General features: G+C 40.7%; 1 protein-coding gene across 3 annotated transcripts in view; it reads right to left on the reverse strand.

Annotated features, from left to right (window-relative positions):
- The window catches only part of CNTNAP5 (contactin associated protein family member 5), a 316013-nt gene that overhangs the window by 96367 nt on the left and 202759 nt on the right, over positions 1 to 16887 (reverse strand). For all 3 annotated transcript variants that reach the window (XM_052792720.1, XM_052792721.1, XM_052792719.1), the window contains exons 12-13: positions 15871 to 15990; positions 2203 to 2403 (exon numbers count right to left, since the gene is read on the reverse strand). In XM_052792720.1, coding sequence (XP_052648680.1) covers positions 2203 to 2403; positions 15871 to 15990 — 321 coding nt within the window. The remainder of the gene's footprint in view (positions 1 to 2202; positions 2404 to 15870; positions 15991 to 16887) is intronic.

Genomic DNA, 16887 nt, shown 5'->3' on the forward strand with positions numbered 1-16887 from the left:
TACCATGTCAGGTGTGGTGTGGGATACAGAAGCCAGCAACACTGGAAGTATTTGTAAGACATTAGTTCCACCTCTTTAAGAGCGGTTATGCTTTCATCTTGTTTTCCCTTTGTGCTCTACCCTGGATGCTGATATTAACATTTCATTCTTTAAAAAATGATTAGCAACACAAGCAGTTCTTGGCTGGTAAATTCTGATGATAATAAAAGACATAATTCACAGGTTTTAAAAATAAACTGACTGTAAGGCATCTGATTACTGGACATATAAACATTCACTGTTATAGTAACTTTGCTGGAACCAGGCAGGTTTTTGATACATCTCATTAGGCAATGTATTTTTAATACAATAGGAGCTCCCATTGCAAGCTCCCCTTAAGGCTTTCCATGGGATTTCTTCTAACCTACTAACAAATTTAAGAGTTGCTAATAATCAAAGAATCACCAGGACCGTACAGACATTACAAGTAACCAGATGAGACTTTGAAGACATTCAGAAGCCTGCCCTTAATGTCTTTTATCTCTCCGGACAAGCAAATGTAAAATCCCAGCCCCAAGAGGGAGTAAAGTAGAAGGCAGCCATTCTGAGTGGCCACTGGAAATTTGGTACCGCAGAGAGCCATAAACCGATCAGACCCTCTGCTTTCTTGTTGTTGCTACATTAAGTCAGCGCAAAAAAACTTATTCCTTCTATCACAAGGGGAAAATTAGTTTTGGCCCAGAAACTGTACTACCAAGCAACTTAAACGTCATATTCAGGGCTGTGGGACTCCGAAGAGGGTACACTCCTCCTCTCCAGAAACATCATGAGTCTGGAGCAATCTGGATGCTTTCTATCTTTAATATACAGTTAAAAACTGTAAATGAATAAGCATCCACTTACCATCAGCTAAATACAGCTTTTCTGGTTTCTAAGGAGTACTTTCCATTGTAGAAGCTTTCAGAAACTTTGTACGTATGAACTTACAGGGTAGAAACCCCTGCAGAGCTCTGACCCTCTCGCATCAGAGGACAGGCACTGCATGTAGTATCCAAGAAGGTTGTGGTGGGTTGACCCTGGGTGGACACCAGGTGCCCACCAAAGCCATTCTATCACTTCCCTTCTCAGCTGGACAGGGGAGAGAAAATATAATCAAAGGTTTGTGGGTTGAGATAAGGACAGGGAGAGATCACTCACCAATTACCGTCATAGGCAAAACAGACTCAACTTGGGGAAATTAGTTTAATTTATTATCAGAGTAAGATAATGAGAAATAAAACCTAAATCTTAAAACACTTTCCCCCCACCCCTCCCTTCATCCCAGGCTTAACTTTACTCCCAAATTCTCTACCTCGTCCTCCCAAGCGGTTCTGGGGGATGAGGAATGGGGTTTGCAGTCAATTTGTCACACGTTGTCTCTGCCGCTCCTTCCTCCTCAGGGGCAGGACTCCTCACACTCTTCCCCTGCTCCAGCGTGGGGTCCCTCCCACAGGAGACAGTTCTCCACAAACTTCTCCAACATGAATCCTTCCCACGGGCTGCAGTTCTTGACAAACTGCTCCAGCATGAGTCCCTTCCACGGCATGCAGTCCTTCAGGCACAGACTGCTCCAGTGTGGGACCCCCGCGGGGTCACAAGTCCTGCCAGCAAAACTGCTCCAGTATGGGTTCCTCTGCAGGTGGATATCTGCTCCACCGCAGACCTTCCTGGGCTGCAGGGGGACAGCCTGCCTCACCATGGTCTTCCCCACGGGCTGCAGGGGAATCTTTGCTCCAGCACCTGGAGCATCTCCTCCCCCTCCTTTTTCACTGACCTGGGGGTCTGCAGGGTTGTTTCTCTCATTTTCTCACTCCTCTCTCTAGCTGCAATTGTGCAGTTTGGGTTTTTTTTTTCCCCTTTTTAAATCTGTTTTCCCAGAGGCACTACCACCGTCACTGATGGGTTCGGCCTTGGCCAGCAGCGGGTCTGTCTTGGAGCCGGCTGGCATTGGCTCTATCAGACATGGAGGAAGCTTCTAGCAGCTTCTCACAAAAGCAACCCTGTAGCCCCTGCCCACTACCAAAACCTTGCTACACAAACCCAATACAAAGGTAAAAGGTTTTTCACTCTATTCTGTATTGCTACTATGTTGTTTTTTTTTCTCTCCTCAGTCACACTGCATCCTGTATCTGTTGTATAATCAATAATAGTTAACAAGGGAAGATCTGGGATCATGGCACTTACTCGGGGTATTCAGGAGACGTGACTTTTTGCAGTGGTAGGCTGCCTCCTGTTCGCAGTACTCTGCACTGTTTATCATGGCTTCAAGCTGCTCCGCACTGCTGTTGTAGTTAAAGGACATGGTGTATGGCTTCTCCGGATCAGCTCCTTGGACTCTGGTTAGCCCTGTGTTGTTGTGCTGCACTGCAGTCCAGATCTTATCTTCTGTTAAATGAAAAAGGATTGAACGGGAAGTTAACAGCAAAAAAACTTGCAACAAGCAGGGAACAAGAAAACAATTGAAATCTAACACTTTACTGCATTGGAGAGAGCATCAGCAGGACCCTGGGCTCCAAAATGGTCACTCTGTGATGAAGACCTATTACAGGTCAGTGTAGCCCGCAGAGATATTTCTCCCTCAACCAGCTCAAGCAAACACTACAGAGTCTGCTGAGCAAGAGAGAAACTACAAGCTTCCTGGGAACCACGGGAGATCTTCAGCACCTTTTATTGCCAGGTATCTGAAGAAAATGAGATCTCTTTCAGGTGGCTTTGTCCCTGAGAGAAAAGACATAATAATATGGCTCATGGGGGTAACACTCATCTTTTGCAAGCATAGCTGTACCTGAGCACAGCCCATGCTGTTATAACAACAAATGGTAGCGGAGAACTGTGGTTGATGAGCTTGCATAAACTAACCACAAACTTTTGCCAGAAAGCTAAAACTGAGAATATGTTCTTACTAACCAGTTAGAATTCAGATCACTCATTTTACTCAGTTCTCAGATTTTTCTATATATAAGTTGAGTGACGCCCTGCTTGGATGTTCATACAGAACAACATATGACTCGGCATCTGTAGTTAAGTGTAAATGTTGATGATTTCCCATGCTGGGGAGCCCATTCTCATCTTTTTCATTGCATTTACTGGCAGACCAAGGGATTTCGTAGGCAACAGAAAGCAGAATCTAAGCTTAAGCACAACCTGCCCCGTAACAACCCAGCTCATGAGTGGCATTGGGGTTGGCGTGATAAGGACTGTATAGGGTATTATGCCACAGTGTTGACTGTGATTAAAACCACTGGGGCAAGTTTTACAAGCAATACATTTGTAATATTTCTTCTGATTTTAACTTAACTTTGGGTATCACACATTGCAGCAGTGTTTCTTTGAGCTCCAACTCAAGGGATCCACAAGCAGCAGCCTGAACTCAATAAGAACCACAGAATTACAGATCTATGAACAAACTCTTTCTGTCTACCATCACAGAAATTATGAGAGTGTTGTGAGTGCATGTATGGTTTGCTGAGCATAAACTGTCCTTACAGTTAATGCCATACATTACTGGGAGAGTAATTTCTCCATAACTTGCAGCCAGGTCTTGGAACAGACCTCTTTAAATAGTCTCCAGATGGTTGTTGTTACTTGCCTGTCATCTGAATGCCTCCATAATGACAATCCATTAAATCATCTGAGTGTCTTTGCACAGATAGTCCATTTAGGATTTTTATATGCCTATTAGAGTTCTGTTGAAGTAATTTGTGGGATATTTGTAGCTCAACGAAAAATACTACAACTGTAATGCACTGCAGTGGCCACAAAGCTACTGGGTTTATTATGCCAGTGTATTGGGGAGTAACTGGAAGGTTCATGTTCCGCAAGAACTCAGACCAGGTAATATGGTAAAACTGTCTGAATACTTAAATGCACAGTTTTTAAGATCAGTTTAGAAACGATCTGGTTCAGCGTTATCCAGGGTTGCCCTGTTGAAGCATGAATAACAAAACAGAAAACTCTTGTCTAGATCTTGCTCCTTCATCTGTAACCGTCCATAGGTTTCTGCAAGTGAGATTGAAATCCTCCTCTCATCAAATGATTAAAATTTACTTCCTTAAATTTTTGCTCTGTCAGTATCTTGTATCCTCCCTAGGCAAGCAGGGTCTTTGATAAAGGGGGAATTTACTGGATGTGACTCTTAATAACATCATGGAGCACATGCAGGGCTCAGTCCTCTGAATCCTCATTAAAGAGTTTGCCTTTTACTCTGGGTCAGCTCAGCAGATTGGCTGTTAAGGCTGTCCTTGTTATCTTGCCCATTGCTATCTCACCAGAACCAGCCAGGAAACAGCCTCCCTGCTAAGCTAATTGCTTCTAATTGTGATGTTCTCTGCGCATATATTGCTTCCAACGCAATATAATTCAATGACTTCATAACACACATCTTGTACATTGGAAAGTAGTGATTCTTATCAGCCAGAGTCTCTCTGTTTTTTCTTTTGTTGTCTCAAGGATTGACATGAGTAGAGTGGATTTTTCAGAAGCAGTTGAGGATGAGCTAACTTTCCTGTCACTGAAGTTGGTAGTTTAACCCCTGCCTTCACTGAAAAATCTACTAAAAAGACAAACATCAAGTTGCTGATACTGTAAGCGAGTTGTAAAACCAAGAGATGATGGAATGAACTGGTTGCTGAAATTCCAGATGGGCAGTCATAAGCTCCTCCCCACTGAGAGTTATTAACATAATTTTGAGAAATTGCAATAAAATCAATGCTCATAATAGTGGCTACAGTGCTGCTCAGGAAGTACAACAGCCTAACGCTAGAGTTTCAGAGTGGTTAACACTACTGTGCTTTTTGGGCTGTGTACTTGTACAACAGGAAAGGTGCTGTGTGGGTACCTGAAAAGCCAAACCCATCAAGATCTGGTAATTTAGAAGCAATGAAGGATTACTAGGAAAAACTTTTTAACAGTAGTATAGCATAAAAGAGTCTTCCCAAGAAGTGTTGGAAATGTAATTAATTGACATGTTTGAAATAAGGTTGGACAAGACATCAGCAAACATACTGTTAGTGACAAGCTCTCATTAACAAGTGCATTGGACAGACAATGCAACAGGTCTTTCTCTTATTTTCCTCTGTGAATGTCCGTTAATTTTCAATGCTTATGTTATCAATACAGCTGCACTCAGCTGTCCCTCTGAGATCTGAACTTTGACATTCAAGAACTGCTTTTCTTCACAGGACCTTTTAGAAATAAGAAGCTAACCACAGATTTTCCATCCTCTAGTTTGCAAAGGGAAAGGAAAAACAAATCAAGTTTCTTTCTGTGCCCAAAGTAACTGTGATTTACCAAGTACATTAGAACAGAGAGTTAAAAAAAAGTAATAGAGGAAGGGAAGAATTCCAGAGTTACATTTCAGACATTTCCTAATCTACACATGCCTGATCTGTTACACTTATTACTTTTACAGATCAGATCTGTGTTTTGCTGGTTACTTCAAAGATTCCCTCTTATGCTCCATCTTTGAAGTAAAGGTAACCATCAGTACAGCTTCTCAAAAAATATATACGTTTGGCTCACTGATCTAGTGAAAGGAAAGTCACAGCCACGAGCAAGCATACCTCTGCGACAGCAAAAGCTACCACCATTCAAAAGTTTGTTTCTTTTCCCTATGCACAGTTGGTGTAGAAAGAGCAAAGAGAAACACATCTGCTACTTTTTGTATTTTTAACCACAAAAAAAAAAAAAAGGCAATGAAAGAGGCTTTAAAAACTTAGAGTCTGAAAGGAAGTCTTCAGATTAGAAGGGCAGCCTAACACAACGCAGATGCAAGACAAAAGACCTGGTGACAACAGTGTTAGAGGAGGAGGAGAGATGTATTCAACCATCTCAGCCACAGTTCTTCCCACTTGCCAGGGAAAGAATAAGTACTTCCATTTTAGAAAGAAGGACATGAGGCATAGAGGGGCTGGGTAACATGCACAAAGTCACACACAACCTGTTAGAAGAAGAGGGAGATTACATTCACATCACAGTAAAAAACAGAGCAAGTTCCTTCTTTCAAAAGGCCACCCCTCTGTTTACATGCAGCAAATGAGCCTAAAAATTATTTAAACTTTAGTTTGCTTTGGACAGAGTGGGAGAGCTGACACCGCTCCCTCCTGCATCTCAGCTGACTGAGGGAGAAATAACTAGGGGCTGGAGGGCAGTAAATTCTTGAACCATTCCAAGACAACAGCAAGACTATGCGCACCTGCTTCTGTAGATCAGAAAACCACACAAAAATAATCCCAACCTTTCTTCTGAAGACCCTCATCATTCAGATCAACTCTTGGGCTTTATTCAAGCACCATTTTCTATACCTCAAACCTGGCAGCATTTAGAAAAAGATGATACTATTTTCTCAAATTCACATGCACAAGTTTAGCTAGGGCTGCTCCCAGAATACAGCTGCCTGCCTCAGAATGAGGTCGAAGTCAATCATTATACTTACAGCTCAACTGGTGTGTACTCTGAAGCCTACTGACAACAATTTGGGAGCTTGCAATTCAGGCATGTTTCAGGACCTATGTAAGAAACATAGCTGCATTCTGGACATGCACACAGATCACTACAACTAGAAAGCAGTGCAACAGCTGTCTGCAACTTAGCTCCATGACTTGTATATACCTTTGCAGAGGCATACCTCTGCATAGATTATGCCTATGGCTTTTGAAAATGGGGCTTCAAATACTTTTCCTATTTCACAATACAAGGATTGTTTAAAAAAAAGAAAATCTTTATTCTTTTTTGTTTTGTTTTCATTATATTTTTAGGCAGTGACACTGTAATCATAGATGCAAACCAAGCTGAGTGCCACTAGCTCCTTTTAGCCATTTCCATATCTGGAAACTGTTAAACTAGGCAGATAAGGCTCTCTTTTGCTTTATGTCAACAAATAAGTTATCATTATCTTTTTACGTCTGTCCATACTGTATGTTTTTTTCCTGTTTACTCAATTTAATGAGCTCTCCCTGCACTTGTGAATTTGCAATGAGAATGAAAAAGCTGTTCTCCAGGCAAAGGTCACTGTTTATTTTTACCTTCCATTATTCCACTTTATTATTTTATTACTTTCTCAGCTTGGTAAAATTTCAAACCACACACAAGCTGAAAGTCATTCAAAACCCAGTAGGAGAGTGCAGCCACATCTTTTACTGTATAACCTGGAATAGTTAAATTCATCCTTGAAAAGCAGATTTCCTAAATGCTTGTTAAATTGTTCCATAATTCAAAGGTGACAATGCTTTAATTTCAGGGTAATGCTACAGCTTTATGACTTCGCAGTTTATTTAATGGTCCAATTTACTAGGATATTATGCTGCCTGTATTTGGTCCTAGGAGATGTTTTTACAGCATGGGACTGCAATGCATTCAGCACATTTTAGACCCTCTGTTTAGCCTCACCCATAGTTCTATCATCTTGCTGGAAGCCTCCAAGTTGCTTTTGACGGCACACAAATTAAATTGTGGGAAATTAGAGCAGCTGGAAAACTGGCTTTCAATGAGTTCTGTATTGTCTAATTCTCATTTTTATTCTTCAACTTGAAATATCTCTGTGGAGCACATTTCACCCATACAAACTGCATCACTCCTTTGTGATTTAGGAGGTTTGTCACAAAACAAGATTATTCAGACTGATTAAATTGCCAACAAGCCAAACATACGGTAAATGCTACATGAGAGAGAGAAAAATTGCTCTGAGAGCTCATGTGATGCATTTGTTTCATGGTGCTCTACATTGAATACCAAATATTGTCCTGAAAGCTGTACCTATAACTAGAGGAATAACTACACAAAAGACAGACTCTCCTACTTGAACACTGTACTGTTTTAAGCTGCAGTGGCAGTTTAACCCAGCCGCTCTAACACACATCCTTCAAAGAATATGAAAAGACAATTTTTTATCGCAAATAGCTTTAATTCACTGACTCCAAGGAGGTGCTGTCTGAGTGTCCTATGAAACCCACCCTTTTTTTTTTTTTCCTATTTACTAGGGCTTTTTTCTGCTGGCTTACCCAGCAATATGTGCTTTTGCAGCTTGTTTTGTGCTCATCAGCCTCCTCCTATTTTCTGATTCAGCCACTTCCAGCCAGTGCAGAAGCGCCGCAATGCATTTCCATGGAAACAATTCCAGGGGGGTTCCCGTCCCCCCAGTCCTGAATGCAGCCCACTCTCCAATGGTACTGGCAGACTGCACCTGCCATTGTGCATTCCTCAGGGATGCCCACGCCTGGAACAGTTCCCTGACTTGTAAACCCTTCCTGGCAGTCAGTAGCGAGCACCAGAAAAGCACCACATCCCCAGCTCCACAGACGTGCTGCTCCAGCCCCGGCAGAGAGTGAAGAGCTGGGTTCCCAACTCTTACAGCTCAGGCATGAAGTTTGCTCATTCTGAGCCCATGGTTTGAGGTACCTCTGTCAGCAGAATGACTACGCCAGATGAGAACGAGACACATCTTCTGTGACCCCTTGCAGCCTCATTCCCCATGTTGTGCTGAAGCCCAGAGATGGCAAACTGTTATCCTGCCAGCCTACTTCCTGATGATCCTCCATTTCCATATTTCCTCTAATACAGGGTATCTACAACAAGCAGTGAGAAATATTCCTCTCCAAAAATTGCAGAGGCAGTTGCTTAACTACTTCCTAGTGCAAAATGGACACGATGCTTACACTCGTTGCACTTGGGACAACGGTGCAGTCCTCTCCGACTCAGTCTCCTTCATCTAAGGTGAGTTTTGAGAGACTCAACATAATCACTTTTCTGCTGTTTCATGTGCCTTGTGATGGCTCAGACATCTGCATGAGCCTGACAGAAAAGAAGTGGAGACCACAGGAGACTTGCCATTCTTTTGATGCTGCACCAGGAGGCTGGGCAGGACATCTGCAGTTTTCCAGCATGGCACTAGACACCTGTGTCTGGGGCAAATGGATCAACCCCTTGTAACTAAGACAGCTGGAGTGACTTTTAGAGAGCCACAGCTTACCTCTAACTCCTGAGCACTGCGAATGTGTCAGGAGAGTGATTAAGTTGCAGTAACCCTTGGTTAAAAGGTAACGTGTCGTGGTTTAACCCCAGCCAGCAACTAAACACCACGCAGCCGCTCACTCACTCCCCCCCACCCAGTGGGATGGGGGAGAAAATCGGGAAAAGAAGCAAAACCCGTGGGTTGAGATAAGAACGGTTTAATAGAACAGAAAAGAAGAAACTAATAATGATAATGATAACACTAATAAAATGACAACAGCAATAATGAAAGGATTGGAATGTACAAATGATGCGCAGTGCAATTGCTCACCACCCGCCGACCGACACCCAGCCAGTCCCCGAGCGGCGAATCCCTGCCCCCACTTCCCCGTTCCTATACTGGATGGGACGTCACATGGTATGGAATACACCATTGGCCAGTTTGGGTCAGGTGCCCTGGCTGTGTCCTGTGCCAACTTCTTGTGCCCCTCCAGCTTTCTCACTGGCTGGGCATGAGAAGCTGAAAAATCCTTGACATTAGTCTAAACACTACTGAGCAACAACTGAAAACATCAGTGTTATCAACATTCTTCGCTCTGAACTCAAAACATAGCACTGTACCAGCTACTAGGAAGACAGTTAACTCTATCCCAGCTGAAACCAGGACATAACGGAAAGGTTAGTAAAAAGGTAGAAGAAAATACTGCTGTTAGTTCTTCTGTACTAAAACTTCCTTGGGGCCCTCCTGCAAGTGTGACAGTGCAGGCGGCCTGCAGAACTTCTGCTGTGATGCTCATCAGAAACACAACAATTTTGCTGAAAACAGCAAGGCAGCTGTTGACAGAGCAATGCCTTTGACATAATATAAGCACTAAAGGTTTTTCATTTTATAAAGTTCTGGAATACTTAATGAAAAAACAACCAAACAAACCAGAAATGTATAAATTGTCAGAACTACAGTATGCCAAAAGACCTGTAGTGTTTAAGGGTATAAACTGTAAATCTTTAAGGACTGTCTTTAATCTAAACAGTAGTAAATAATTCGTAAAGGATTCCCATTCATTGTTTTCTCCAGCGATAGTCAAGCACAATTACAGACAGTAAGCTGCAAGGTACACTCATTAAAAAAAAAAAAAAAAAAAAAAAAAAAAAAAAAGACAAACAACAAGCAAACAAAAAAGGCACTCCCAAAAATTTCCTTAAGAGGTTCAAAGCTGTCAAATCTTTTCTAGCTCATTCTGAGACTCTCAGGGAGTTTCATCATTTAAGTTCTTGTCCCATGATTACATACTTGCAGATAATAAAACCAGAATTAAGGGCATGACCTCCGCCTCCTCCTTCTCCTCTCTGTTATTGCCTCAGCCTAATGAGTGGCAGCCCTCCTTTCCATGTGAGAGTCTTCCAAGTCCACAGGAAACGTAACAAGGGTTGAATCACATAGTGACTTCTATATCAATGTAATTCCTATACAAAGTAAAAGGAGATGGTATCTTATGGAAAATGGATTAATAAATTATATAAGCAGATTAACTGAGATTCTTTTGTGGAAACAAAGGGAAGGTGGATGCCATGGGCAGTAATACCACCAGTTCCACGATTATTTTGGGAACATCAGTGGGGATCCCTACTGCAAGGACTGAGGCCCATCCAGCTCTGCTTTGTAGTAGTCCATCTCTTTGTTACTCCATTCTGCTCCTTGTTCACAACAAAGTGAGTAAAGTTGAACTGCCAAAGTAATTTCCTCAAATAGCTGATCAAATATCATACTGTAAGTAGGACTATTCAGACACTTGAAGTATTTAGACACTTCAGCTACAGACACAACTTGTATCCTCCAGAATTCAACCCCTTTACATGACGTGGAATATGTACTATATGGAAGAATAAAATCTTGATCACTGTTAGCTGAATGAAAAGACCAGAGGCAATTTATAAACAATTGCAAGTATAACTTGGGCAAACTCCTTCACATCCTCTTAGAATCCCTTACATTATCTGAGATTTAAATACAGTTTCTATACAGTTTTCTGAGATAGAGAAAATAAAGCTTTACTTTTCTTGCATCAGAAAAATAGGCAGTATTTGCATTTTGGGAGGAGACTGCAAAACAGAGATGATCCGCAACAAGGAGAGATATATTTTTGTTCATTAATGATTTTTTCATTATAGCAGTTTCAAAAACAGATCTTGTACTAACGGCAAGATGTGGGATAAGGACTCTTTCCCCAGTCTGCAGCCCTGGAGGAAAAAAAGGGAAGAAAATAAAAGGCAGCAAACTATTTGAGGACTGGACAAATATCTGGCTAAGACAAAATTAACCATTGATCTAGTCATGGCAATTTCTAAGCATTATTGATTTGAAAGCCCAGGTCTGCATACAGTAAAACAGCATAAGTAAAGAAGTACAGTGACAGAAAGACTCAAGTGTATTGTAAGTGAATCTTTCAGATATCAAGGGTAAAATTTACTCCAGAGGAGGTGAGGAAAGGTCATTACGAACACTTTCCATACAGGGCAGCAAAACAAGTACGTGGATGTAGATTGCATGTCTATAGACTTTGCACTGGAGAATATGATTATAAGCATTTAAGTAGTACTCCAGACAGATCAATACATTTCTAAGCAACAAGAGAAAAAGAATAAGCCTCACAATGATAGAAAGACTGCCAAACCCAAGGTTCAGAGGGCCCATTAGCCATTTTGTGGATTGATTGTTATCAGTCACTTCAGTGGGAAGTGAAGATTAATTCAACTGGGGTAATTATCAAACAATCAACCTACAGGGAAAATTTATTTCCCAGCGCTGGTGGTTGTTCATTCCCCCAAAGCATGACAAGATGCATTCTGTCTACTTTATGCAAAAAAGTCTGGGTGTAGAGCACCATGGATGATGGGAGAACGCAGGTAAAGCAAGCAGAGCTAGTTCACATTCCCATGCAGATGGCCCTGGAAACAGGCTAGCTATGTTCCCATGGTGCTGAATGCAGTCATCCCAAATTAATAATCCCTGCACAGACCCACGCAAATCCTCATGGTATCTCTCATAGCATCCAACTACATATGATCGTGGTTTGGGCACATACGCCTGGTTCACCTCCCTCATGCACACACATATTTGGTGTGGATTCCTCATTGTTTCTTACAATTGATGAATTTCCCTGTACCAGTGACTTTGCTTTGTGTATAATGGGTATATAAGGTGAAGAAAACATTATGTTAATACGGTGTTATCTTTTTTTTTTTTTTAATCTGGTTTTGAGTTTGTTGTATTTCACTGTCATTGAAGAGTCTCTTTATTCCTATTGTAATATAATGCAAATGAACATCACTTCTGTCAATGAGGCCCATTCACTTTGGGTCTTCCCAATCTAAATAGCCCTGGATTATTTACTTTCAACCTCTCTTTGTACAGACATCTTTCTATGCCTTTAATTAGGTACATTACTGTTCCTGACAACCTCCTATTTCAACAACATATTTTACTTTTACTAGAAATAAACAGCCTTCAAGATAAGATCCTTCTAAAGTGCTTCACACACTCTTTCCTCTTCTTGACCAACTTAAATAATAGCATGTCATCTACAATTTTTGTCACCTTGCTTTTTCAGATGCTTCTCCAGACAGTGAATAAATACATTTACCCACTCTGGTATCAGCACATATCCTGTGACACACAACTCTTAAATTTCTTGTGATGCTGAAAATTGGCTTTATATTTTTTAATACTTTTTTCCTCTTTTTTTCTCCCTGCAAAATTTCCCTTCCCTTATTTCTCTCTCCCTTTTTGTCTTTGTATGATTGTCCAATTCCCTCTCAACACACACAATCACAATTTTCTGATTTCTTCAGAATTTTTATTCAGCAGTAGGCTGTTAAAGTTGACAGGCTGCAGAGAAATCCCTGGGACCATAGACACAATAACTTCACTTGTAAAGTTGATACTTCCCGTATCCACATCACGTATTGGATGCCTACGACCAGACACCAACAGGTGAGAAAGCTGGTGTTAATCTGCCCTGGTTAATAACTGGCTACAAACAAGATCTTTATCTGTTCAATTAAACAGGTAAAAATTAGAAAGAACTTTAAAGAAATGTAAGTGAACGTTAAGGAACAACACCGTTCTCTAAATGCAATGATGCTGCTCGTTGTTGATGATCTGATTCCTTCTTTGAATTCATCCTTCACAGACTCAAGGCACCGTAATTCCCAGAAGTCATTAGCTCACTGCACCTCTACTTTTAAGAGCACTAAATGAGTCATATCCCTGGATTTTCCATTCCACCTCCAAATTCTTCAGCCTGAACACATTTTGGGCATAAAGAGGTTACCACTTCTTGAACTGTATACAAAAAGAATTGCCAGCCTGAGTAAAAGCAAAGCTTCATTTAGACCAGGAGCCCACCTCTGCTTTTGAGGGTGAACAGATACCCAGGGAAGCAAGGGAAGGTAAAAGGTTTTCCTCATTCCCATTTCTCATTGATCTCTGCCTCACAGCTGCCTGAGCTGGGAGCTGCAACTAAATCTCCATGTTTAATTGCACCTTCTGAATCCATCAGACAAGATTGGGGCTTTTTCCAGCTTGTTTTTTTCCTTCTGTTGATACATTGGCCTCCTTGATGTCCTGTGGTAGTAAGTTTCAAGTTAAATTATTCATTGCATCAGGAAAAAAGAAAACAAACAAACAAAAAAACCCCAACAAATCCTGCTATCTCATAATGTAACTGTCCCTTAGCTCCTATATGTTGAAAAAGAATCAATCCCTATTTGTGTTCTCTATGCCACATATGACCTCAATGCTTTCCTGTGACAGTTCCCTTCACCATCTTTTTAATTTGTTTAGTCTCCCATACATGGAAGCCATCCATGCTTCTGACCAACTACATTTCCCTTTCACAGGAGTTGTGGTATGGATTTATGTCACTGAACAATAATGTTGACTTTTGTGTCTCTGTTCCTTGTATGTTCCCAATATAACAACATAGAATTTCATTTTTTGACTTTCCCTGAATATTGATACTTTCAGAAGACTATGCAGAAGCATTACCTGAAAAAAAGTAACAAATTCAGAATCCATCCCTGTGTACATTAAGTTGTTTTTTTTCCATACTTTGCACTTAATCTATTACTGTAAACAATTTTTATCAGCATAACAGTAAGGTATGTTCCCAGAGAGAAAAGAAGCTCTTGTGATTAAGGCACCCAAACCACATTTAGATGATACAGGAACATAACCCAATTGTACCTCAAACTCTCTGGACAACTGTAAAATAGTAATTTCTTTCTGTGTCTCAGTCCTCTTTTATGCAATAGGAATAATAAAGATGCCTGTGACAAATGACCTTCCCCCACCTCAAATGATGCATCTAGGGGAAAAGAAGTAATATGAAAAAGTTTTCCAGGCTAGGACATTCTGTCAGTTTTCCCCACCTCCACTTTTCTCGTAACCAAACCAAAATAAGTATGTCAGCAAGTTCATTACAGCTAGAGAGAAAATCAGGTATATGCCTTCTGGATTTCTGCCAGCTAAAATTTATTTGAGGAAAGCAGATGTTTTCTGCAAGGAGTTTGTCAAAAATCCTACTTCTTCAGCAGAGATAAAAAGCACTGACAATGTTTTGATCACATGTATTTATATGGTAAATAATAAAAATGAGCACATTTCCCATACTGGAGATCAAGGAAGGATATTCAGACGGAAAGGTGAAATTCTAGTTTCAATTCTTACGAGATTCCACAACATTGAAAGAGACACATCTTATTAAATATTTGTTACACTTGAATAAAAAACATACTTAATAATTAACAGGTGTGCATTTAATTAACATAATGATTGCCCAATTAAATCAAAATGAAAATTTAATTTGAGACACTTTAAGTACAAGAAGATTAAGGATAAAATACGAATACCCTGAGTCCTTAGTTTTCAGGACTGAGTGTGGAGGTGGTATGTGGCAAAGTAGCTCAACCAGAATTAGCAATTTAGAAGGGGTAATAAAATATTCTTTCAACTGCACCTGGCCACAGGAAGGAAAAAATGCCAAACGAGACAGTCTAGGAAATTTCCTCTCCATTTCTAAAATAAAAAAGCAGAAAGGAGGCTGTACCATCTACCCCAATCCACAATATGGGCTATGTAATTTTTTTTCTCATACCCTTGCCATGACAGTCCTATAGACAAAATAGGACCTACTTAAGGGGAGAATTTGCCAAACAGCTATATTCGTTTGAAACACTTTTTATTTTAAAACTACAGAACTATAAGTTTGAGAAGTCTCAACAAACAGGTCACCTTGCCAAGCTCTTGCTCCTCTACCTGTCTCTTTGGTGTCCCTCCTCCTAAGAACAGCATGCCTTCTCCTCCACACAGATGCCTAGGACAATCAGGGGTTTTATCCTCTGGGACATCAAAGGCAGCACACTCATATGAGGAACAGTATTCCTGCTTAAGTCAGACTGGAAGGGTTTACAGCTAGCTCAGTGCAAGGAGTTTAATAATTCTTCCCAGATCTACTGTTCTAGTAAAGCAAAGAAACCGTTCACAGTTACAAAAGAAGGTCTGAATTCTAAGTTTCTACATCTTTAGTAACAAGTACAAACACCTCATTAAAAGTTATGATATGAAAAATACATCAGCAGTGCCCTTTAAAAGGTGCAAATACCATTGTAAACACCACTTAGCAACAGTACAAGGCGAGTCCTTCAAACTTAAACTTTAAAAATTGCTTTTACATGGATCCTATTTAAGGAAACACCTCAGAGTTGAACCTCAGTTACTACCAGTTCTCTTCTTTTTCCCACTACTGAGACGCCCATGACTGTGGGGTCTTCTTAGTAGTACAATGAAAGACATACCAACAACATTAGAGGCAACATAAAGTACCAAAGACAAGGTTAGATCGTTACCTGTTATATTGCAAAAAACACGGAGTGGTCCAAGTGGTCCACTTCCATCAGAATCGATGTAGAAGAAACCTGATGTCTTCCCTTGGTGTCGGTAAGCCTCACAAGATTTTTCATAGATAGCTTAAAAAGAGAGAGAAAGAGATTGTATCATATAAACAAGGAGAAAACAGACAGACACATTTTATACATGAGCACTGCTTTAATCGTTGTCATAACATAAACTGTTGGTTCACTGCTGATTAGCATGTGAAAGAGTTTACTGCATTTGGACCTAAGTCCATGCCCAGAATTAGGCAAGTATTTAACTACTTCCTTGAACTGAATATATTCTGGCTTTAAAGATACAGGTATTGGCCTTATTTTGGATTAAAGTATGTAAAGACTTAAGTAAATGGATATGAACTTTCAAACGCACCACCATCTAGTTATGGAGTGATACATACATGCATCCGCATAATGATATTTCAAAGACAGACATGCACACACACGTGTACACGATTTACTACCTAGGCATGCACTCAAGCCTTGTCAATACCGAAGACAGGTATTTTTGTCAGTCTTCAGCTTCCCTGAAGGATATTGTTAACAGCTAACTACAAGGCCCTACCACTGTCTACTGCACAAGTGAAAACAAGCCATTGTTCCTTAGCAGAAAAGGTCAAGGTCAGATAGGGTCTCCATCCTGGGTGACAATTTTATGCTTTAGACCTTTTTTTTATACAACCAACTCTTCCTCTCTGCTTATCAATATTCTTCTTTTGGAGGATTAGTACCCATGAAAATGCCAAGTGGTTAATAAAACAAGCACAGCAGGTCACCAAGAACAAGAACAGGAGGAAAAACTCCCACAGGTCAGTGCAATTCCTTGCAGTTGAGGCATGTTTTCAGGCAAGATATCGTAACTTCACAGGGGGCAAAGAGAAAACCTCTCCAGAGAGGCAGTTGTGAGGTATCAGAGTCACATGTATGATCCTGGATCTTGAACAACAGTGACCTTAAATCTCATTGCAGGAGGAT

This window comes from Harpia harpyja, chromosome 7 (genome assembly GCF_026419915.1).
Source record: "Harpia harpyja isolate bHarHar1 chromosome 7, bHarHar1 primary haplotype, whole genome shotgun sequence".
Lineage (NCBI taxonomy): Eukaryota > Metazoa > Chordata > Aves > Accipitriformes > Accipitridae > Harpia > Harpia harpyja.